Below are 25,764 nucleotides of genomic sequence, written 5' to 3'. Positions count from 1 at the left end.
ATATATTGAGATCACACCAAAAAGACAAAAACAAGTGGGCTGCAGAGAACAGGAAGATGTGGTGTGTTGTAAATGAGAAGATGTAGATAATGTAGATAAGTGCAGTTGTGTTAAAAAAAGGTACCCAAAAGATATACTGAGACCCCAGGTATTGTGTTTTATAACTTTGGTCTGCATCAATAGTAAATATGTTCATAAACTTAAATATATGTAGTTTAGTGTACAAACACCTGATAAAGATCTTGGTGATCTTTGTTATTGGCTGATGGTTGTCACATGGTACAGGGGAAATGGAAATAGACATAACTTAAAATTGTCAGAAAAAAAATCTACTACTCATTTGAAGTTCAGACTAAGGCCTCCATAACATATGCAGCGTCGCCCCCAAAAGCCGGCGACGCCAGATTTTATGCGATTTTGGTATTACATATACGGCGTAACATACAAGTTACGCATGTATATTTCACCCGTCGCTCGCAATTTTTACTCCCATAAGCTAACATGGGACCGCGTCGTAAATCGGTATCCAATATCCAGCGCAAGGCCTTACGTGACAAAAATGGAGAAATCTTACTCCATTTTTACCTCGCCATAAAAGGCAGCCATAGCAGGCCTTGCGCTGAGTATGGGAGCACCGTAACTCCCGAAAATGCCTGGAAAAATAAACTAACACCTAATGCATGCGCAATGTCTATCTACCTGTCAACCGCAATCCCCCACCGCAATAACTAATAAAGTCTATTAACCTCACCGCCATCAAACCCACACCGCAAGTAATAACTAAATTATTAACCCCTAAACGGCCATAGCCCACAACGCAATAAACCTATTCAAGTATTAACCCCTAAACCGCTATAGCCCACATAGCCTATTAAATGTATTAACCCCTAATCTGCCGCCGCCAACACAGCCGTTTAACCCTAACCCTAACACCCCCCTAACTTAAATATTATTTAAATAAATCTAAATAAATTTACTATTATTAACTAAATTATTTCTATTTAAAACTAAATACTTACCTGTAAAACAAACCCTAAGATAGCTACAATATAATTAATAATTACATAATAGCTATTTTAGGATTTATTTTTATTTTACAGGCAACTTTGTATTTATTTTAACTAGGTACAATAGTTATTAAATAGTTGTTAACTATTTAATAGCTACCTAGTTAAAATAAATACAAATTTACCTGTAAAATAAATACTAACACCTAACACTATACTATCATTAAATAAATTAAATTAATTAACTACAATTACCTAAAATTAAATACAATTAAATAAAATAAGCTAAAGTACAAAAAAAAACTAAATTACAGAAAATAAAAAAAAAAATTACAAGACGTTTAAACTAATTAGACCTAATCTAAGCCCCCTAATAAAATAAAAAGCCCCCCAAAATAAAAAAAATTCCCTACCCTATACTAAATTACAAATAGCCCTTAAAAGGGCTTTTTGCGGGGCATTGCCCCAAAGTAATCAGTTCTTTTACCTGTAAAAAAAGATATACAACCCCCCCAACATTAAAACCCACCACCCACACCCAACCCTACTCTAAAACCCACCCAATCCCCCTTAAAAAAATCTAACACTACCCCCTTGAAGATCTCCCTACCTTGAGCCGTCTTCACCCAGCCAGGCACAAGTGGACCTCCAGAGGGGCAGAAGTCTTCATCCGATCCGGCCAGAAGAGGACATCCAGACCGGCAAAATACCTATTAACCCAAAACGCAAACTACCTATTAAAGTATTAACCCCTAAACCGCCAAAGCCCACAATGCAATATACCTATTAAAGTATTAACCCCTAAACCGTCAAAGCTAATAAATAATTAAATTACTAAGCCCCCTAACCAAATATCCCATAACCTAACACCCCCTAACCTAACACCCCCTAAATGAACCCAAATTACCTAAATTACAAAATACTAAAGTTACTATTTAAATAAAAAAAACTAATATTACTTTAAAAATAAAAAAGTATAAATTAAAGGTACAGTCTAGTCAAAATTAAAATTCTGGTGTAGACTGTCCCTTTAAGCTACAATTACAGAAAATAAAATTGTACGAAGAGTATCCTCCATGGCTCCGCGGTCGCCGGTCTTCAGTTCCAGGGTCGCCGATCTTCAGTTCCAGGGTCGCCGGTCTTCAGTTCCAGGGTCGCCGGTCTTCAGCTCCGGGGTCATAGGTCTTCTGCTTCGCCTGTCGCTCTGTACCGGATTGTTCCTGGAAGAAGAAAGAAGAGGTCGCCACTTGGAAGAAGACTTCAGGTACTTGGTGAGTACCAACCTGGGGGTTAGACTTAGGTTGTTGTTTTTTTTATTTTTTTATTTTTTATTTAGCTTAGGATGGGCACTTTGTAAAAAAAACTAAATTTCCTTTTAAGGGCAATGCCCAAACAAATGCCCTTTTCAGGGCAATGGGTAGTTTAGGTTTTTAAGTGTTAGGTTCTTTTATTTTGGGGGGTTTTACTGTTAGGGTGGACTTTGTGTATTTTGACTGTAAAAGAGCTGTTTATCTTGGGGCATTGCCCTGCAAAAAGCCCTTTTAAGGGTTACTGGTAGTTTATTCTTAGATCAGGGGGTGTTTTTTTTCTTTTAGGGGGGGGCTTTTTATTTTCATAGGGATTAGGTATAATTGTTTTAAGATTTGATCATTTTGTTTTTTATTTTCTGTAATCTTAGATTTTTTTTATTTTCTGTAGCTTAAAGGGACAGTCTACACCAGAATTTTAATTTTGACTAGACTGTCCCTTTAATTTATACTTAGTTGTTTTTTTGTTTTTTTTTAAAGTAATGTTAGTTTTTTTTTTTATTTTGATAGTTAGTAACTATAGTATTTTGTAATTTAGGTAATTTGGGTTCATTTAGGGGTGTTAGGTTAAGGGGTGTTAGGTTAGGGGGCTTATAAATTTAATTATTTATTTGCGTTGTGGGCTTTGGCGGTTTAGGGGTTAATACTTTAATAGGTAGTTTGCGTTGTGGGCTTTGGCGGTTTAGGGGTTAATACTTTAATAGGTAGTTTGCGTTGTGGGTTCTAGGATGTGCATGAAAATTCCCAATAGGGACACGTAAAACCCCTATATCCACAATCCCCCCTCTCATTACTAATATTAAATGTATTAACCCCTAGACCGACACCCCCCCAACGCAATATGCCTATTTAAACTATTAACCCCTATATCCGCCATAGCCCACAACGCAATTAACCTATTCAAGTATTAACCCCTAAACCGCCATAGCCTACATAGCCTATTAAATGTATTAACCCTTGATCTGCCGCCGCCACTATAATAAAGTTATTAACCCCTAAACCTAAGTCTAACCCTAACCCTAACACCCCCCTAACTTAAATATTAGTTAAATAAATCTAAATAAATTTACTATTATTAACTAAATTATTCCTATTTAAAACTAAATACTTACCTATAAAATAAACCCTAAGATAGCTACAATATAATTAATAATTACATTGTAGCTATTTTAGGATTTATTTTTTATTTTACAGGCAACTTTGTATTTATTTTAACTAGGTACAATAGCTATTAAATAGTAAATAACTATTTAATAGCTACCTAGTTAAAATAATTACAAAATTACCTGTAAAATAAATCCTAACCTAAGTTACAAATACACCTAACACTACACTAGCAATAAATTAATTAAATAAATTAACTACAATTATCTAAAATAAAATACAATTAAATAAACTAAACTATAGTACAAAAACAAACAAACACTAAATTACAAAAAATAAAAAAATATTACAAGAAGTTTAAACTAATTACACCTAATCTAAGCCCCCTAATAAGATAAAAAAGCCCCCCAAAATAATAAAATGCCCTACCCTATACTAAATTACAAATAGCCCTTAAAAGGGCCTTTTGCGGGGCATTGCCCCAAAGTAATCAGCTCTTTTACTTGTAAAAAAAAAAACAATCCCCCCCCCAACATTACAACCCACCACCCACACACCCCTACTCTAAAACCCACCCGATCCCCCCTTAAAAACAACTAACACTACCCCATTGAAGATCACCCTACCTTGAGCCGTCTTCACCCAGCCGGGCCGAAGTCTTCATCCGATCCGGGCACAAGTGGTCCTCCAGCCGGGCAGAAGTCTTCATCCGATCGAGGCAGAAGAGGTCCTCCATCCGGCAGAAATCTTCATCCAAGCGGCATCTTCTATCTTCATCCTTCCGGCGAGGAGCGGCTCCATCTTGAAGACATCCGACGCAGAGCATCCTTCCTGCACAACGACTACCCGACGAATGGCTGGTCCTTTAAATGACATCATCCAAGATGGCGTCCCTCGAATTCTGATTGGCTAATAGGATTCTATCAGCCAATCGGAATTAAGGTAGGAAAAATCTGATTGGTTGATTTAATCAGCCAATCGGATTGAAGTTCAATCCGATTGGCTGATTGGATCAGCCAAAAGAATGCGAGGTCAATTCTATTGGCTGATCCAATCAGCTAATCGAATTGAACTTCAATCCGATTGGCTGATTAAATCAACCACTCGGATTTTTCCTACCTTAATTCCGATTGGCTGATAGAATCCTATCAGCCAATCGGAATTTGAGGGACGCCATCTTGGATGACGTCATTTAAAGGACCAGCCATTCGTCGGGTAGTCGTCATGCAGGAAGGATGCTCCGCGTCGATGAAGACTTCTGCCCGGCTGGAGGACCACTTGTGCCCGGATCGGATGAAGACTTCGGCCCCGCTGGGTGAAGACGGCTCAAGGTAGGGTGATCTTCAATGGGGTAGTGTTAGGTTTTTTAAGGGGGGATCGGGTGGGTTTTAGAGTAGGGGTGTGTGGGTGGTGGGTTGTAATGTTGGGGGGGGATTGTTCTTTTTTTTACAGGTAAATAAGCTGATTACTTTGGGGCAATGCCCCGCAAAAGGCCCTTTTAAGGGCTATTTGTAATTTAGTATAGGGTAGGGCATTTTATTATTTTGGGGGGCTTTTTTATTTTATTAGGGGGCTTAGATTAGGTGTAATTAGTTTAAACTTCTTGTAATATTTTTTTATTTTTTGTAATTTATTGTTTGTTTGTTTTTGTACTATTTAGTTTAGTTTATTTAATTGTATTTTATTTTAGATAATTGTAGTTAATTTATTTAATTAATTTATTGAAAGTGTAGTGTTAGGTGTATTTGTAACTTAGGTTAGGATTTATTTTACAGGTAATTTTGTAATTATTTTAACTACGTAGCTATTAAATAGTTATTAACTATTTAATAGCTATTGTACCTAGTTAAAATAAATACAAAGTTGCCTGTAAAATAAAAATAAATCCTAAAATAGCTACAATGTAATTATTAATTATATTGTAGCTATCTTAGGGTTTATTTTATAGGTAAGTATTTAGTTTTAAATAGGAATAATTTAGTTAATAATAGTTATATTATTTAGATTTATTTAAATAATAATTAAGTTAGGGGGTGTTAGGGTTAGACTTAGGTTTAGGGGGTAATACATTTAATGTAGGTGGCGGCGGTGTAGGGGGGTCAGATTAGGGGTTAATAAATTTAATGTAGGTGGCGGCGGTGTAGGGGGGTCAGATTAGGTGTTAATACATTTAATGTAGGTGGCGGCGGTGTAGGGGGGTCAGATTAGGGGTTAATACATTTAATGTAGGTGGCGGCGGGGTCCGGGAGCGGCGGTTTAGGGGTTAAAAATTTTATTTAGGTGCGGCGTGGTCCAGGAGCGGCGGTTTAGGGGTTAAACACTTTATTTAGGTGCGGCAGGGTCCGGGAGCGGCGGTTTAGGGATTAATACATATATTGTAGGTGGCGGTGGGCTCCAGGAGCGGCGGTTTAGGGGTTAATACTAGGATAGGTTTATTGCGGTGTGGGCTATGGCGGTTTAAGGGTTAATAATTAGGCTTATTAGGGGGGTTGTCGGTCTAGGGGTTAATACATTTATTATTAGGAGTGAGAGGGGGGATTGCGGATATAGGGGTATACGTATCGGGCTGATTTTTGGGAGGCGTGTTAGACAGTTACGGGAGATTTAATATTTTAGTTAGTTTTTTTAGGCGCAGGCAGTTTCTAAAGTGCCATAAGTTACTGGCGACTCCATTAATTTGTAGTTACGCTCATTTCTGGACATCGCTAGTTTATCCGACTTACGGCACTTTAGCAACTGCCGGCGGGGTATATGTAATACCCCGATGTGCAAGGTGAAACTACGGGCGGCGCGGGTTCCCTCGCTTGCGCCAAAAACTACACCGTATATCGGATCGCGCCCATAGGGTTTACGTGTTGGATTTATTTTTGGGAGGCCGGTTAGACTTTTACGGGGAGATGTGATATTTTTTTTATTTTTCTTAGGTGTCGGCAGTTTCTAAAGTGCCGTAAGTCACTAGCAACTCCAGAAATTTGTATTTACGCTCATTTTATGGACATCGCTAGTTTATCCGACTTAAGGCACTTTATGAACTGTCGGCAGGGTTTATTGGATCCCCTGATGTGCGAGGTAAAATTACGGGCGGCGCGGGTTGCAGCGCTTGCGCTGAAGCCTGCGCCGTATATGTAATCTCGCCCCAGATGGATAAGCCTGAGCTAGATGAGAGATTTTTTTCTAACAGCCCTTATGTATCATGGAACAACGTCACCAATTGGAAACGAGAACTTTCACGAATTTGTTAGAAATCCAACCTGCGCAATCATTAATCCAGTAATATAAAAAAATAACATTGCATCATTTAATGTAATAAAACAGAAAGAGAATGCGGGTTTGGTTGAGGTGAGACGCACAAAAACGATTTAGTGGAAATAATTTCACGCTTGTAATTTACCACATCATATACGAGAGTATCTCTCAAAATGATTTTGATTTACAACTTTTGGTGCAGTACAGTTATCAGGGACACACTAATAACTCAATGTCTCCCATTATTATTTACACTTCTCATTCATCTCCAGTCTCAGTCCCTGTCAATCCCTCCTGCCCCCCTAGCATCTCCCCTCCTCTCTCCCCAGCAGCAGCCCCACCCTCCCTGGCTGTGACGTGCCTGCTGTCGGATGGCAGGGAGGGGAAGGAGGGAGAGTCTCTAGCTGGGAGACACACACAGAGAGACACTGCTGCAGGGACAAAGGCATATGAGACTCTTCCCAGAGACAGACACTATTTGGATTAATAGGTCCCCTCATGCTGCGTTCCCCAAAGAGAGCTGATCAGTCACCCTGAGTGCTGGACAAGTCTTATCTGAGCTCTGGAGTACCCCACTGCAGGTCAGTGCTGGGCTACACTTACTGTGAGTGTGCTCGTGGCTGGGATCGGGCAAACATGCACCTTTAGTGAGGGGATTCTACATTCCTAACTGGCCAAACGTGAGAATTGCACTTTAACCCCTTGTGTGCCTGATTATGTGCAACACTCTCTGGTAGCCAGGGGTTAAGTCTGTTACAGATTAGTGCTGTACAATAATTTTTAACAGAGGCTGTATTGATTTAAGATACGATATAGCTGTGTGCGGTGTATGCAGTAGCATTCATGTACGTGACACAAACTAGGCTAAGAAGGGTGCGTGTTATCTTATTGCAGAGTGGCTGCTGTTACTATGTGGATTGTAAGCAGTGAGCACTTCACACAGCAATGATTTCACTCTGCATGTTTACTTTGCCTGCCTGCTGTTTTTAGCTCTGTACTTTTACAGGATCGTGTTAATTTAATCTAACATAAACAATCTTATGTAAAAGTAATGAACTCCTGGTACAGTCACGTAACCACTTGTATGATATTTAAATGAATGCAAGAGATATTTATATTTGGGGCACCTACACAAATGATTAAAGAAAGTTCAATATTCTGATTTAAGTCTTAAACAGTTTACATAAGTGATCAATAAACAATCAATTATGAATGCAATACATCTATATACATATTAAAGGGCACATTACCTGTGTTCATTTGTTATGGGTATGCTTAGGCAATATAATAATATAACTCTAAATTAGTAAAATATAATGAAGAGCTGGGAAGGAAATCACTACTTTATTGGTGTGTAGGGGAGGGGAATTACGAACTGAAAGGTATGTTGTTAAACTACATTTTCTGTAGACAATTATTGTGCTGTTTCCTGCAGTGCTCAGATTGTTAGAGAAAGCAGCTGTGCTGTCAGCTCACACGGTTTTCTCTCACAAACAGCCAAATGCAGCTTTTTGTATTGAGGGGTGTGAAGAGGGGTCTTTCTTTCAATATTAGATAGGCTAGCAACAGCAATCCTTGTTCCTGCAATTGGTAACCATAGAAACAGCTTAATGCATTTATCTAGTCATTCTGGGAAAGCAGTGTCCGCTTTCCTACCTCTTGTGTAGTACTAAAGTCTTAACCAATCAGGGGCTTTTTGCAACAACTTAGCTCCATCAAAGACTGTGTAGAACCAGTTTTATGTTACTATATACAGTTTTATGCTACTATATACAGTTTTATGCTACTATATACAGTTTTATGTTATGTAGAATGCAGTTATAGGTTACTGTATAAATTGAGATAGGTATTATGCAATGACCTGCAAAAGATCTCTTCCAGTATTCTTGCTGTAAGCAATTTTAATATTTCAACATCTTGTGTCTATTAACATTTTTATTTATTTGTTTGGTTTTAAAGGATGTTCTTGTCTTGAATTCACGTAACTTTATCCTGTAAGGCTGCAAGAAAAGACTCATGGTCCAACAGTGAGCATAGTTTAAATTTAAATTTTTTACTCCAAAAATATTTTTAATATATATAATTGATGCACGTTTATTTGCATGATGGATTTTTGTTTTAAATTTACCTTTAATATTTTTTTTACACTTTTTCACACTGTGTTTAAAGACCACATGTTAAAAGTGTGAACGTATCACATAATCACATAATTCAATTACTTCAGGAAGGCCTTGACAACTTGGAGTCAGAGCACCTAGTATTTTATCCTGGCTTCCATAATTATTATTATTATACAGAAATCCTTGCCTGGCTCCTGAAAAAAAGTTAATTCCATTTAACGATTACTTTCTGAGACTTACAGAACTCCCAGAGCACATTGATGTTAAAAGTTTATTTTAAAAAAAATGATGTCGTTTTGGAGATTAAGTGTATTCGCTCACTAAAAAGAATATAATATATCCTTTAGACTTCATAATTACCCAGTCAAATCGTAATGTATTTCCACAGTTAGCACTCTGGTTAATTTATTAAATTAAAACTCATTAACCGACAATCTTTCTGTTTAAATGAGCATATTTCTAAATATGTGTTATATAGACAGAGTTTAATAATGTTAACCTCATATGACCGCATTTGTATTCACAAGGAAGCATAGTTTGTGTATCTGTGACACATCAGTAATCATTTTTCACACCAGCTTGCTTTTTTATAGTTTAGCTTTAACTCTTAAAGGACCTCTTTTAACCTCCCTGACTGTTTTAGAGAGCTGCAACATGTTGCTAAGTAATTTTGTACAGCCTTCTCTGGCAGTTACTTGGTTATTATATTCTGAGAAATATCTAATTTTTGCATCGCTTACAACCTTCCGCCTTGTTTCTGAAATGTGTTCTAAATAAACATTAGAATTTATATCCCTGTATTTCGTAAAGCTAAAATAAAGCCTATTTCCCCATCCATTTAAACCTATAAATATAACAACAATTAACCCCTTTTGGCGGAACAATAATGTTCACGTCGGAATCGTGTGATCATTTGATGTCAAGCCCAGGTTCGGATCATGGGGGGCTGCATATGCTGCTAGGTACACCCCCCAGGCCGATCATTTGCATCGTTAACCTCTTCCCGCCCTTAGGACGTTCCATGCATCCTAACTGCGCTGGGCTTTAGCACCGTTAGGGCGGCATGGAACGTCCTAGCCGATTGGCTGTACTGAAGCCGACGACGCTTACAGATTGGGATTGTGCCATGGAGGGCGTGCCTAGCATCATAGGGACGGCATGCCCCCTGACACGATCCCATAATTGAAATCTCGCTATCATATGCATGGTCGCATGATTTTAATTTGTTTACATTGGTTCGGTGTTCCGATGTAGACAATTTAGACTTAACACAAAAGGGGAAGCTGCAGGACTCCATATATCCAAACGGCGTTAAAGCCCAGCGATGTTAGGACAGCATAGAACATCCTAATGGCGTGAAGGGGTTAACATGTATCCTCTTTAATTGTATCTTGATTCAAGTTTGTTGGTGACTGGGACTGAACTCCTTTTTAAAAGGAGAGTAAACATTTTGAGATCTGCTGATTCCAAGGAATGGGGAATTTTTAAAATGTTTTCAATTTACTTCTATTTTTAAATTTTCTTTGTTCCCCTGGTATTCTTTGTTGAAGAGATACATAGGTAAGTGCCTGGAACTCTTCATGGCAGGAAATAGTGCTGCCATCTAGTGCTCTTGCAAATGGATAACATTCTTGTAAAACTGCTGCTATACAGTGCTCCAGACTCGTGCACTTCCTTTAGCTTTCGTCCCTGCTTTTTCATTAAAAGAGAACCAAGAAAATGTGATCACATAATTAAATTAGAAAGTTGCTCAAAATTGCATTTCTGAATCATGAAAGAAAAATGTTGGGTTTCATGTCCCTTTAACAAAATGACAGTAGCAAGCCCTGTCATCTCCATACTCAAGTGTCGATTGTCTCCTCCAAATAAAAAAGGGTGGTCAGCGTTTTACTACAAAAAAACAGCTGCAGCAAACAACCTGTTAATGTATTCTTCTATAGTTCAGACTCTGGCGATTTGCCAATCTATTAAAAGACTGCAGAAACGTAATTATAAGGGGTGTACTGTCCTTTTAATGCCTTATTTCTCTTGTTTTAATTATCTACAACTATCAAGGCACAATATTTAGCCTCCAGTAAACCCCCAATTTCCTATTATTGATACCTGATATGAGATTATGGGCTGCTGATTGAATTGTGTACACAGAAGCCATCAGCATTGCCTTTTACCATTGTAAACTGTACAATTGCTCCTTCCTAAATGCATGTTGTGGGCACTGCTTTATTGCAGCTTTATTTTTCTGTGGTCGGAAGTTGTTGTTGGCTAGAGAAAATAAAAACCCTAAACCTTTAAATAAATATCACTGTGACGAGTATTAATGGCTGTTTATAAAATGAAAAGCATAATTTGTGTATTCTAGGGCAAGATAAATAGAAAAAAAAATCCTTACTCCTGTCTCAGCGGAGCATCCCAACCCCCATAACTAGATCCTTGGTGATATTTTCCAAGCCATGTGTACACTTACACTTCTCTTGTAGTTGATCACGTATTTCAGTAGCAAATGGACAACCCGTGATGCCTGAGGCCTTGATGGCTGTCAGCAAATGAAAAACACAAATGATATACCTGACTTGGGATTCCATAGTGCAACAAGTTGAGAGCTGTCTGTATTAGTGATGAGAAACCATAAATTGTGCTGATTTTGACAAGTTCCCAGTCAGTTTACTGTGTAATAGAGATAACCTAACTAATTTAGAAATGCACACTTTTTTTATAATTTTATATAGCTTTTAGCATATCTGCATATTCTATCTTTAGGCAAAACAAAATGTATTTTCTTTACTATACCTAGAACATCTGGTGACTTGGGATATCACAATTATGAAATGGCCACATTTTTTTTCTGTCTAAATGTATTAATTATGTAGTTCTAGGAAATGCAATGTAATGTACCCTTTTGATGTAAAAGATAGCCATCTCTGGCAGTTAAGGGGTTAAATGTATATTTAACCTCTTAATCCACTCACACATGCACACGCAGTTCCCTCAAAAAAAATGTTAGAAAGGACATTTTAGTTTGAGCGCTAATTAACTTACAATACAGGGTTGTTATCTTTAGAAAATAAAAAAAGTGAGTCCAGGGAGAGGGAGGGATGGGGCCTTACACTATTACACTATGACACATAATGCTTGAGGGGGACACTATGCTAAGGAAAAAGGGATCTTGGAGGGGGTGGGGGGCCGCTACACAGAAAAACATAAAATAAAATTAAAAACATTAAACAAAAAAAAAAGACTAGCTGCCAGTAACAAATGTAGCGTCAGGCAGTGGGAGGGTAAGAAAGCTGTTGGGGGGACGGGACGCAGGGAGGTGGGAGGGTGAGGAGGGACTCCTACACTACAGAAATACATAAATAAAAAAAATAAAAAAAAAATAAAATATATATATATATATATATATAATAGAAGCGTTAAACTGTATACTGGCAGGCTGTCTGCCAGTACCTAAGATGGTGGTGATTAGTAGGGGGAAGGAGGGAAGAAAGCTGTTTGGGAGGGATCAGGTAGGGATCAGGGGTGTGATGGTGATCTCTACACTACAGCAAAAATTAACCTTACAAGTTAAAGGGACAGTATACACTAATTTTCATATAACTGCATGTAATCTACTATAAAGAATAATATGTACAGATACTGGTATACAAATCCAGTATAAAACAGTTTAAAAACTTACCTAGAAGCTTCCAGTTTAGCTCTGTTTAAAAGGTTACTGGAACACTCACTGTAAGTGGGAAATATCAGACCCCCCCCCCCTTCTTTTGCATATGAAAAGACCCTTTACACAAACAGAAGCAAGCTGGAGTAGGTATACATCTGTATTCTCCTAAAACTTTGGGGCTTGGTTAGGAGTCTGAAAATCAGAGCAATGTTATTTAAAAATAAGCAAAACTATCCATTTAAAAAAAAAAAAAAACTTTATGGGCTATATAAATAGATCATCTACATAACATTAGAGCTGCAACAACTAATCGTCATAATCGATAATAATCGATTATGAAAATAGTTCTCAACGAATCTCATAATCGATTAATCGATTAGTTGGTTTGCAATTAGTTGGTCTGTGCACAACACCAGCTGCTTCACTCTAATGAGCTCCTGCACATGGTATTGTGTTTTATGGTTATGCCATTAGCCTAAAGGACGTCTACAGACGTCTACTTTACACTTTTTCAGGACAGTATACGTTTACAACTACCCCAGGCTTATGTGCTACCCAGATATAATAGTCATCGTTTGGATTGTTTATATTAAATCAGGTGATTTGGAACTATGCTTTGCATAATATAGTGCTGAGCTTGTTATTTACACCTTGCTCCTAGATTGATGGGAGTTATTTAAATTGATGTGCACTATTATCTGTCTGCACAATTATTAGCGTATTGCTTGCTATTGCTGATTATATGTACTGTATAAATAAATGTGTAAGGCTTTGTCCTGTTATTGATATACAGTCCTTAGCTCTCTTGATTTTGTTTTTTATTGTTTTTTTATATTTTTAAAGTGGATGTAAAGTCAATGCTATCACACAATTTCAATTTGTTTATCATTCAAAATTAAGTTAAGTTTAATTCATCATTTTTTTTAAATGTATAATTATATCGATCTATATACTTATTTACTGTTAATCATCTTGCTCGCTTCCTCCGCCCGCCATTTTTGACCGCATTTTGAAGGTTGATTGACACTGTAGTCTACTAATAATCAATCATACCCCGTGGCGTCCAGCCCCTTTTCGGAGACGTCACTATCTCTTTATGCGCATGCGTCTTTCTTTATGCGCATGCGAAACCAACTGCTGTTTGATTCAGAAGCGCTGCGCGTACACGATTTAAGCATACGCATAACAATGCAGCAGTCATTTGCTTCCTGGATACACAGAGAATTTAATAACGCATGCGCAAATCAGGCACTGAATGTTAAACGCATGCGCAAAAAAAAACACATCGTGAACGAGCTTTTCGAACACGTCATAGAGCGGGTGGGACCGCTCTATACGTTAGGCGGAAGAAATAAAGGAAGAAATGGATAGGAGGAGCTAGAAGCGAAAACGGAGATAAGTTTGCATTTAAAATATAATGTGATATTTTGCGAATTTTGGGGGGAAAAAATTGCGTTTTGACTAATACACTGATTATGAATTATAATTGACTCCTTGAAACGGGAAAATTTACATTCACTTTAATAAATTGTGATAATATGTACCAGATTCAACCTTTAAGTATATATTCGTTTTTTTTAGACCGGACTAGATTTTTCCCCTAACCTTATAGCTGGTTATTTACCATTGCATATAGATATTCAAGATATTTTTATGTTAGAATGAAGTCAAGGGTTACTTTATTGAGAGGCCCCTTGCCAAGGTAGAAAACACTTAGCATTGGTGAAGAGCTAACAAAGATAAATATCCCACTGGTGAAATTGGCAAAACCCTACTTAAACACCTCAACAGCCTTTTCTCTGCTGCAGGAAATATAGCTGCAAACAGAGAACCAGCCTTAGACAGAAGCATGTGGACATGTTGAGATTTTTGCATTTCAATGCAAAGTTTCTGAAAGAGTGAATAACAAAATGTTATTAACAGTGATAGTCTAACTCTTTCTAGTTCTACCTCTTTCTAGTTCTACCTCTTTTCAAACAGTTTGTGTTTTTGTTTTGTTTAATTATAAAACTGTGCTCTGCTGCCTAAAAAATGAAGAAACAGTTGTAATAATGTAAAGTTTTAGTCTGAAGTTTATATTTGTAACCCTCATTATGTGGATTTTATTTAAAACATAGACATCTATTATTGATTCTCTTTTTATCCGATTAGTCGATTAATCGAAAAAATAATCGGCTGATTAATCGATTATGAAAATAATCGTTAGTTGCAGCCCTACATAACATTTATGCAAAGAAAAAACGAGTGTATAATGTCCCCTTAACTGATTAACATGAACTGATTGCAAAGCCATGCATGTCTGCTGTTTCTGAATAAAGGGGATCCCAGAGAAGTGTTTACAATTGTTTGTGTTAAGACCGCACAAGCGGTATGTAAATCATTTCAGTGAAAACCCCAAAGTTTTTGAAAAAGTTAACCATTTGTTTTTTAATATGGTCGCATTTGGTGGCGAACCGGTGGCATGAAAATATACGTATACTAGTCTGTGATTGGCTGATGTTTGTCACATGATTCAGGGGGTCAGAAAATAAGAGGAAAACTAAATGTGTAAAAAAAAAAAAATATCTAAAAAAGTATATTTTATTATGCACTTGTTAATTATGCTATTTTAGTGCATTGAGTGGTCCTTTAAGCTGTAAAAAAGCAGCCTTTGCTTGTTGGAAAAAACAACTATACTGAAAATATAAATAGTATTCTTTATAGAAAAGCTATGTAAACAAAAGGCAACAAGCAGCACTCAAGTTCCCAGGGGTTGGGTGTAGAAGGGATAGGTAATAACATTTTCCTTTTCAAAATCATTGTAGGAGAAAATAGATAGAGGGCGCCACATGGTGCGGATCATATGAGATGAGAACAAAGCAACAATATGATCAAAAGAATCCTACTCACAAAAGAGTGCAATAATCGCAGTTCGGAACCACACGTCGTCCGGTAGACCACAATGGATAGATGTCGCCGATGAAGGTCCTCGTCTCACCAGGGAGAGTCCAGGGATAATCAGGATAATGTAGTGGATGTGGATCTATGCACCAGATCCAACAAAGGATCCAAAAGTAAACAGCAACGCGTTTCTCAGTGTAACACACTGTTTCATCAGGCGTGATGAAACTGTGTGTTACACTGAGAAACGCGTTGCTGTTGTTTTTATTGTTATTACATTTTTATATATTTTGAACTCTCTATCTGCTGCCGACTATACCTTTTTTTGGCTTTGGCCTAATACACCCATTTGGCACCTCTCCAAGTACTTTTAGATCCTTTGTTGGATCTGGTGCATATATCCACATCCACTACATTATCCTGATTATCCCTGGACTCTCTCTGGTGAGACGAGGACCTTCATCGGCGACATCTATCCATTGTGGTCTACCGGACGACATGTGGTTCCGGACTGCGATTATTGCACTCTTTTGTGCGCCACAATTTGTGAGTAGGATTTTTGATCATATTGTTGCTTTGTTCTCATCTCATATGATCCACACCATGTGGCGCCCTCTATCTATTTTCTCCTAGATTTATCATCTGTGTTCCTGGCACAACACTCTGGAGGAGCAGCCTACCTTTCCTTGAAACACTGCCTACCATATATAACCTTTGGGTAATATTAATTGGACTTTGCTGGATCTGGCAAAAAAACATTTATACTGGACTACATAGTTCTTATTTATTGATATAATTCATCATCCTCTAGTTTCTTTCTAAATTTGCATTTATCTTTTAGTATTTAGGATTCTAATATTGTTACCAAATATTGTTGCTATATCTATCTTTGTACAGTATCTTACCATCCACAGCATTTATGGTAATAATCGTCTAAATTGTATTATATCTAGGATTTTATATTGTATCATATCTGCCCTAGGCGCCTCTTAGTAGTACTCTGGTGACGCTGGTGTCACTAGAAATACTAATTATTGTCAAAATCATTGTATTAACTATTATTTATAGACAGGGAGTTATGATGAGGAGGCCTTCATGTAAAGAGAGATAGATAAGAGTAATAGGCATGCTATTTCAGCATGCTCAGCCATGTATATGGGCATATTTTTGATAACCGTGAATTGAAGCTTCAATCTGAATCCAAATTCCCCCTGTATCATGTGACAGCCATCAGCCAATCACAAAATGCATATACGTATATACTGTGCATTTCTGCACATGCTCAGTAGCAGCTGGAGCCTCAGAAAGTGTGCATGTACAAAAAGAACGTGCACGTTTTGATAATAGAAGTATATTGGAAAGTTTTTTTTAAATTGCATGCTTTATCTAAATCATGAAACTTTAATTTTGACTTTAGTGGCCCTTTAAGTATACTAACTTTGCCACTAGTTTGTATTTATTGTGCACCTTGGCTCTGCAGCTATAAGGATTATGCACCTCTGTATAGCTTATCCCTTTTAGCTCTCCTCAAGTCTCTAGTGGCATTAAGTTGTCTCATTAGTTTCTCTTGGCTTCACTGAGTTCCATGGTGCTGTATCAAACTCCTTGCCCTTGCAGATGGTTAAACAGACTTTTCTGCTACATGTCACGTTCCTAGTTTTTTATTGCGCTGTCTAAGTGCCCTGCCAGCTATGCAGCCATGCACATCCACTGCTCGGAGAGCTGCCCTGCTACAGGAAGTACTTGGAGAGAGATTGCGTACATCTGATAACCAAGCTAGTTGCCAAAGGGAATGAGTCTAGAAACCCAAAAACAGCACAAAGGCGAATCTCGAGTCCCAGTCATATCAGTTTCCTTATATTTTAATGATATGTAGTATGATATTCCAGCTTTGCCTGTCTATAGTACTCTGTTTAACCCCTTACCTGTAAGTGCTATAGCAGCAGATATCATCACAGATTTCTCTTGTTAAAAGGGCATTCTAGTGTGACAATAGCAAACTCTGTTTAGTGTTATAACCGTTCTCAAGTAGGAAAATCTTTTCAATCTGGCCTGTTAGGGGTCCTTGAGGCAGAGAAACAATGTAGACCATGTTATTTTTAAACATATCCCCTTATTTTACTATGTGTTTAAAGGGGCATTAAAGGTATATGAAACCTAATTATTTTGTGTGATTCAGACAGAGCATACACTTTTAAAAACATTTCCAATTTACTTCTATTATCAAATTTTCTTTGTTCCCGTGGTATTCTTTGTTAAAGAGATACCTAGGTAGGTGTCCGGAACACTACCAGTGCTGCCATCTAGTTCTCTTGCAAATGGATAGCATTCTAGTAAAACTGCTGTTATATAGTGCTCCAGATATCTGCATGCTCCTGAGCTTACATCCCTGTTTTTCAGCAATAGATACCAAGAGAACGAAGACAATTTGATAATAGAAGTAAATTAGAAAGTTGTATGCTCTATGAAAGAGTAGAATATGGGTTTTATGTCCCTTTGAATAATAAATACATTTCATGCACATCCCTCTTATTTGGAAACTAGGTTACACTGCTGTTATATGAAGGAGAGTTGCTGCAAATGTGTAAATCAGCACTGGAACGTTGTGAGAGACGTTTCAATATGGTAGCCCCCATGACTAGAGGGAGGCAAGGAATAACTTCAATACTATACTTATAAAATGTATTTAGTGTTAACTCCGTTAAAAGGCTTAAAAACATAGTTAAAATTGCACTTCTGGAATAACCCTGTTCTGTTCTAGATGATATTTATATGACTTATGATTGGAGCATACGTCTGTATGCATGTTCCTGATTGGTTCACTGGCTATATTCTCAGTTGGAGGGGCATTTAAGTGCAACTTTCTTTCTTTTAGCCAATTTGCAGAAGTTAAGCACATAGTAAAATAAAGAAATAACTACCTAACAATATAGAATGGGGACACTTTATTAAAGTGCGGACGGACATGATTCGATGTAGCGTATCATGTCCGCCACTCATCGATAAATGCTGTATCATTGCAAAAGCAGTTCTAGTGAACTGCTTGTGCAGTGCCACCCCCTGCAGATTTGCGGCCGCTAGCAGGGGGTGTCAGTCAGCCCGATCGTATAGGAATGGTCGGATTGCAGTCCGCGGCCTCAGAACAGGCAGACAAGTTATGGAGGAGCGGTCTTTAGACAGCTGCTTCATAACTACTGTTTCTGGCGAGCCTGAAGGCTCGCGCGGAAACAGGGGCATCAAGCTCCATTTGGAGCTTGATAATTCGGCCCCAATGTCTTATTTTTACACTAGAATATCCACTTAAGTGTGCAACTGAAATATGATCAAACCCAGTGATGGCTGCAGCGCATTGTATCCCAAAGGGTTACAGACTGTGCCCACCTGATGTGCCAAACGTGGACACAGAAGGTTGTATTCTGTCTGTGCACAGTGCTGTTTGCTCTGCAAATTACTATTTATACGAATAACAGCATAATTGATTCCTGCTCTGCATCTGTCTCTCAACAACCTAATGCGAGAGCTGCAGATTTGAGCTGTCGTTCTGCCTTGATGATATAATTGTTATGTGTGTAAAGCGTTCCTAATTTTATAATGGCACAATCCTTAAAAAAAATAATCAATGATGTTGTTGCATCTGGCCTAGTCACAGAGAGTTTCAAATACGAAAACCAAGATCATTTAAAGGGAGGGAAAGATCAAAATGTTGTGCTGTGCATTACAAAAAAAAAGCATTTCTCAGCATTGGTGATGCATCAACATTTTTATTTTTTTTAAATAAATTTTTATGTGAGAAAATCACACGATACATAAATATCCAACATGTATAGCATTTTCAATAAAACAGAATAAGAAAAAACAAAGTTAGTAACAAATGCTGGTACAGTTTCAAAGGTTTCACAGTACAGGGTATCAAAATGCTATACGTGTATGGTTCTTCAATGTGAAATTTTCTCGTTTTATATTTATAACGCGAACATGAACATCAACATAATTAAGTGGGTACATGTATACTCTCATAGACTAGTGTAAGAGAAATAAGTGTATGAAATAGGAAATGGGGAAAGCACAGAGAGAAGGTCATGAAGAGAAATAAAAAGAAAGGGGTAATAGCAGTCAAAAGACAGGACATTAGGAGGAGGTGGCCAATGACTGGATGAAATTAAGCTTGGTTAATTGGGGAATTTTTCCCACCAGGGTGCCCAGGTTGCGAAGTAAAAGTCTAATTTATCTAAAACTGAATGTGAGTAGGCTTCCATTTTTAAAATAAAGCTGATCGTGGCTAATATTTGTGAGGTAGTCGGAGGGGTGGGCTGTTTCCAAGCTTTTGCTATTTCTAATTTGGTGGCCATGAGGACGTAGATAGATATAGCTTTATGTGTGGGGGGAAGGGCTGGGAAATGCATCAACATTTTTAATTGTTTTATTATCTTGCAGTAGCTCGTCCACAGGTCCTTTTGTTTAAAGGTATATTAAAGGGACAGTCTACACCTTAGTCATCTTAAAGTCTTACTTTAGATTAAGTTGCAAATATCCTCCAGAACCCTTTCTATATCATGCAGCAGGAACAGTAAAAAAGTTATTTTAATATGACTTGTTTCTGGTCACTTTGAAATGGCTGCCAAGCTCCACCCACTGATGACATCACGATCTGGGCTGCATCTATGTATTCTGCTGAATAGCATTGACAGACTGTTGAATCCTATTAGTGAGTCTTTTGTAACTAGTGAAGCCTTTAATACAGCCCAGATCGTGATGTTATCAGTGGGCAGAGCTTGGCAGCCATTTCAAAGTGACCAGGAACACTATTCATTTAAACGTACTTTTTACTGTTACTGCTGCATGATATAGAAAGGATGCAGGATATTTGCAGCTTATTCTAAAGTAAGACTTTAAGATGACTTAGGTGTAGATAGTCCCTTTAAACTCCAAAAATGAAATTCCTATAAAAGGTCTAATTATGCATAGCAAAAACACTTGTTTTTGTAGTTTCATGATTTATTTTGCCTTCTTTTCCTGTAAATTAATTCTTAAAAATTTAGTTTTTCTGTCATGGTCAGGACTCTGACCCTTATACATGCTGTACAGTGATTGCTCAATCCAGTGCTAAAGCTCATTTATATCAATTCCTAAAATACTTTACTGATACCTTTTTGTGATTAGTATGTTCAATCAGAATCTGTATATTATTGGTCAGTATGTTGAAAGCAATAGTTTAAGAAGCCAATTAACTACTTATTAGGTTATCATTTTAAAAATAGTTAATATTGGAACTTTGGGATTAAAGTTGCTCATTTATTTATTTAATATTAAACTTTCTGGCCAGTTTACACATTTCTTAATTACTAATACTTTTTTTCTAATTTAAGGTGAAGACTAGAGGCATGGATATTACATAATCAGCTATTATTCTACAAGATTGGCTGTGACTATTATTATCATTATTTTTTACAAATGCGTGTCTTGGAAAGTACTGTTGAGAAAATCATGGATGAATCAGCCTTATTGGACCTCCTAGAGTGTCCAGTATGTCTGGAGAGACTAGATGCCACCGCTAAAGTCTTGCCATGTCAACACACGTTCTGCAAACGCTGCCTGTTGGGTATTGTGAGCTCTCGGAGTGAGCTGCGGTGCCCGGAGTGCAGAACACTGGTGGAATGTAGTGTGGACGAACTTCCGAGCAATATTCTACTGGTTAGACTTTTGGATGGAATCAAACAGAGGCCAAGGAAACCCGGGGCAGGCGGAAGCGCAGGAAATAGCACAAATGCATTACGAGCACAGGTCAATATTACTACTAACTGTGGCACAAACGATTCACCGAGTAATCAAACTGGTCAGCAAAAGATACAAGCGCGGAGCCCTCCAGTGCGGGTAGGTTTTTTTTTATATCGAAAATATAAGTTTATTTTTTTTATAAGCAAATCGCTGATATCTCAAATAATAAGAGATGGGTTAATGCTTTTACCTACATTAAATACATTAATGAGTAATTGATGGATAAATGTTTATCTGTTTTTTTCACAGTGAGAAGGTTGAATTAAATTTTTTTTTTTACTTACGAACATTTAAAGGGACATTAAACAACTCTTCTTTTGTGTAAAAATTGTACTTTATGTCACACTCTCAAAATTCTGTTGCCCAGGTTTTCAAATTGCTTAAACCATTTATTTGATTTGCAGCATTAGCAGGTTACTGAATTTTTCTTTTGGCATTTTAGAGATTGTGGGACAAGCACAACTATTAAACAAAAGCATATGATGTTTAATGTCTTTTTAAAGGGACAGTAGAGTCAAAATTAAAATGTTATGATTCAAATAGAGCATGCATTTTAACAACTTTCCCATTTACTTATATTAAATTTATTTTGTATATGTGGTATCCTTTATTGAAAAGCATACATACCTATGTAGGCTTAGGAGCAGCAATGTACTACTGACAGGCAGCTAGCTGCTGATCGGTGGCCACACACATATTCCTCTTGTTATTGGCTCACCTGTGTTCCACAAGCTTCCAGTAATGTCTTGCTGCTACTCAACAAAGGATATCTAGAAAGTAAAGCACATTTGGAAACAGAAGTACATTGGAAAGTTGTTTAAAATAGTGTGCTTTGTCTGCTGAATCCTGAAACAAAATCATTTGGTTTCATGTCCCTTTGTAACATTAGAATATTGAAATGTATTGTTTGAGTAGACTGCATCACTTGTGTATAGTTTGTTATGATAGAGACCCAAGAGAATACCAGTATAATTAATGTAACTAAGTATAGATGTAAGTACTAATGTTGCTTTGTGTTGGTACTTAATAAGTAGTTTAAACAAATGCTTGCTGTTTAGACATACAGTATACATATTACACATACAGAGCTGAAACTTCTTACTAGAAATTCCTACTAGTGAATTTGCAATTTAGCAAAATAAATTAGGCCTTTTCCTAGATTTATCATCACTCGTGTGTAATTATATACAGCACAACTGTTTGTTTTTTAATAAAATAAATAAACATGCAGAACTAAAGTCAATTGGCAACTGTTAAGTTGTAAATATCTATCTATCTAATCTAGTTAACCAATTAACCAGTTGTGTGCAAAAATAACAGTGCAATCCTTCACATTCCATTTTGTATGTAGAGGACAACATTATTTTATCCTCACTGGGAGCCCTTAAAGGGACACTGAAGTCAATGAATCAGAGCATGCAGCTTGAAAAAAAATATATTCCAGTTTATTTCCATTATCAAAATGTGCACAATCTTTTTATATGTATATTTTACGCGGCACCAGATCCTACTGAGCATGTGCAAGAGAGCACTGTATATACGTATATGCGTTTTGTAATTGGCTGCTGGCTTTCATATGATAAAGGTGGGAGGGAAAATGGAATATCTTTTTACATTTGCTTGGAGAAAAAAAAACTACTCTCTTGAAATTCAAAGTGCTATTGCATTGTTGTTTTAATTATGCATTGTTTTGTTTAATGGTCCTTTAAACCTTCTCCTTTCTTCGTTGTATCCCCACAATGTCATGTCATTAGTGACAAGTTATCCACAGGCATAAAGACTTTCTCACCGCTCGTAATACAAGGCGACAAGCTTTTCTGGTGTCTATATCTTGACTACTGCACCATCTAGAGGGACATGTTACCTTGTTTGAAAGAGGAGACACAACTTTTTAAATGATATAACACATACGTTGCTGGTGGTTGCTGTGAAAATGACAGCCACTTTAAACACACACAGTATTTTTGGCTAGATATAAGAGGAGCTCAAATGGAGCTCCTACACGTTTAGGGGACCCTCAATTTAGATAGCAGACATTTTGTTTAAAAAAAATAAAAAAAGGGCTTCTTCTTTATTGGTGAGCACTTTGAGAAATTACAATTACTTGCACAGGGTATTAGGAAAAGTAATACATTAACAATATACATTTATCAATTGCAAAAACCTGTAATATATTTTGAATAAACTGAGTGCCGTGTCTGCTCCTCTATGTTCATAAATCTGTTTAAAAAGTTTCCTGCTTTTTCCGTCCTTTATAATAAATGTTAAAAGTACCATCTACTATGTTCATTGCTCTTTCTATTTACATATAATGATGCAGAGATCTTGACACCTCTCCCCCCGGATGATTTAATGATTTTCTTTTTTTTCTTTATAGCCTACCTCTTCTGACTTTGCTGATGTTGCAACAGAATTGGTTGACTATGTATGTGCTACAGTGGTTTGTCAGGATAGGAAAACTTTTTGTAACTGTGATGCCAAACATCTGTCTTGTAACAGTCTCATGAACTAAACTTTGCTTATTGTGAGCAGCTGTCTCTTGTAGACATTTAAATGAGAATGTTAGTTTATGAGAGTTTTTTTATAGATTGACTTGTTATTGATAAAATATGCTAAAATTAAAGAACTGTTCGTGTTTGCATGCTAACAAAAGGAACACACAGTATTGTTGCTTATGTTCCGAAACATCAAAATATGATTTCATTTTTGCAAAGTCAAATTGTAAACTTATATTGGAATAGCAGAGTAAAAAATGCCAACAAGTCATTATTTAGAAGCCATTACTTTAATTGTAAAATAATTATTTAACTTCCAAAAGGATCTAGGGGTTGATCACAATCCATTAGAAAAATGTGTCAAATGGTTTATCTACAAAAATCCCCTTAGACTTTCATGCTGATATTCTGTAGAAAATATAAGATATGTTTTTCTAAAGGTTTGTGATCGACCCCATAGTTTGTAACCTGATAAGTCTTAATATATTGTGCTATTCCTATGGCTAATAATAATCAGAAAAAATGACCGTTTATGAGCAATGGTGTATTTGTAAAGACATTGTATTAAAAAATGTTCTCATTCATAGGACCCCCCAGATATCATGCAGGACCTTCCAAATGCATGGGTGCAGTAACCTGGACACAACATTTACCACTCCACTTTCCCTCAGTTTATCATCTTTCCACACAGTGCAGATGACTTTAGCGCACATTATAGTTTTTAGGTGACAATTAAACAGTGCCATTAAAATTCTGGGCTTCAATTTAAGGGAACTGTTGCAGTAGGAATTTGGGCAGGTAACACATGGACTCACATCCCCAAGCACCAGTCATAGGCATCACTCACTCCTCTAAATACAGTGATGTTTTTCAATCACTGAATGTACTTGTATATTAGCACGACACGAAAGTGGCACATGGTATAAAGGCTATACCTTTTTATTAGAGCAACGTTTTGGGACACCTGCCCCTTTCTCAAGCTGTACCATTTTATTAAAGGTCATTATCATTGGCCATTATTAGTGTCCCCTCTACTTTTTACTCTGCCCCCCCCCCCCATATAGTTCTTGGAGACTCCTATGGATATTATTATTTTTTTAATTATTATCATTTATTTGTAGAACACCAACAGATTCCTCAACGGCTAATACAACTTAAGTTTTATGCTCTTAAAAAAATAAAAAAATAAATGTATTGGAGCATTATGTTACTGCTCCGTTGCTTGCATAGAGCTGTCAACCCCTGTAAATGGATTAAACACATAGTAAAAGTCAGCTCCCAAGCAGCAATGTACTACTGGGAGCAAGCTGAACAGATCTGGTGAGCTAATGAGAGTAGTGCATTGTATCTATGTATGTTTTTAAGAAAGGATGCCAAGAGAACAAAGTTAATTTGATAATATAAGTTAACTGAAAATTTTCTAAAATTGCATGCTCTGGGGCCGAATGATCAATGTCTGTCCGACATGATACACTTTAATGTATCATGTCCGACGGACATCGCTGAATGCCGACAGCATGGTCAACTATGCCGCCCCCTGCAGATTTGCGGCCGCTAGCAGGGGGTGTCAATCAACCCGTTCGTATAGGATCGGGTGGATTGCAGACCACAGCCTTAGAGGCAGTGGACTGCTGATTCATAACTGCTGTTTCCGGGGCAGGGGAATTGACTTTCATGGACTTTTAATGCAGATTTCTAAGAGGTGTGCTTCTTTTTTAATGGTTATTAAAAAAAACAAACAAAAAAACACAATTTTTTACATTTATTTGTTTTTTGTTTTACTAAAGTTTGTTTACCTTGATTGATGTTTTCATTTTGCAAACGTACATAATGTGCTCAGGTTTCCAGTTACTTATTTGCTTTAATAAGTAATAAAGTTCTGGTCAGAAGGTCACTATCTTAGCAAGGTATAAGACTTAGTGAGTAACTTCAGGAATGCAGTTTTTTCTGTACCTATTTAAATACTTTAAATAATAAGGAAAAGTGGTTGATTGATTATTTTTTTTTTAAATTTTCCACTAGACTTTAATGGAAAGTGATAATAAACCTTCAAAAAGAACAGACACCATTTCAAGCAAAAAAACATATTCAAAACACCAATTAAAAAATGCTAATTGCACTGCCCAAATATTGTGTTAATAAATACAGAAGAAAATTATTTTTCTTCCCTAT

At 37.0% G+C, this 25,764-nt stretch overlaps 1 protein-coding gene across 3 annotated transcripts in view; it reads left to right on the top strand.

The window, feature by feature from the left end:
• Window positions 1-7,054: 7,054 nt before the first annotated feature.
• SH3RF1 (SH3 domain containing ring finger 1) overlaps window positions 7,055-25,764 on the top strand; it is a 379,385-nt gene continuing 360,675 nt past the window's right edge. Inside the window, exons 1-2 of one of the 3 annotated variants that reach the window (XM_053703817.1) lie at window positions 7,055-7,245; window positions 20,689-21,193. In XM_053703817.1, the coding sequence (XP_053559792.1) occupies window positions 20,774-21,193 (420 nt within the window). In that variant the 5' untranslated portion in view covers window positions 7,055-7,245; window positions 20,689-20,773. Of the gene's footprint in view, window positions 7,269-20,688; window positions 21,194-25,764 lie in introns of all 3 variants that reach the window. The other 2 variants (XM_053703816.1, XM_053703815.1) reach the window with 2 other exon arrangements.

This window comes from Bombina bombina, chromosome 2, assembly GCF_027579735.1.
Source record: "Bombina bombina isolate aBomBom1 chromosome 2, aBomBom1.pri, whole genome shotgun sequence".
Taxonomy (NCBI): domain Eukaryota; kingdom Metazoa; phylum Chordata; class Amphibia; order Anura; family Bombinatoridae; genus Bombina; species Bombina bombina.
Note: the sequence above shows the minus strand (reverse complement) of the source record. Positions and strands in the feature narration are given on the sequence as shown.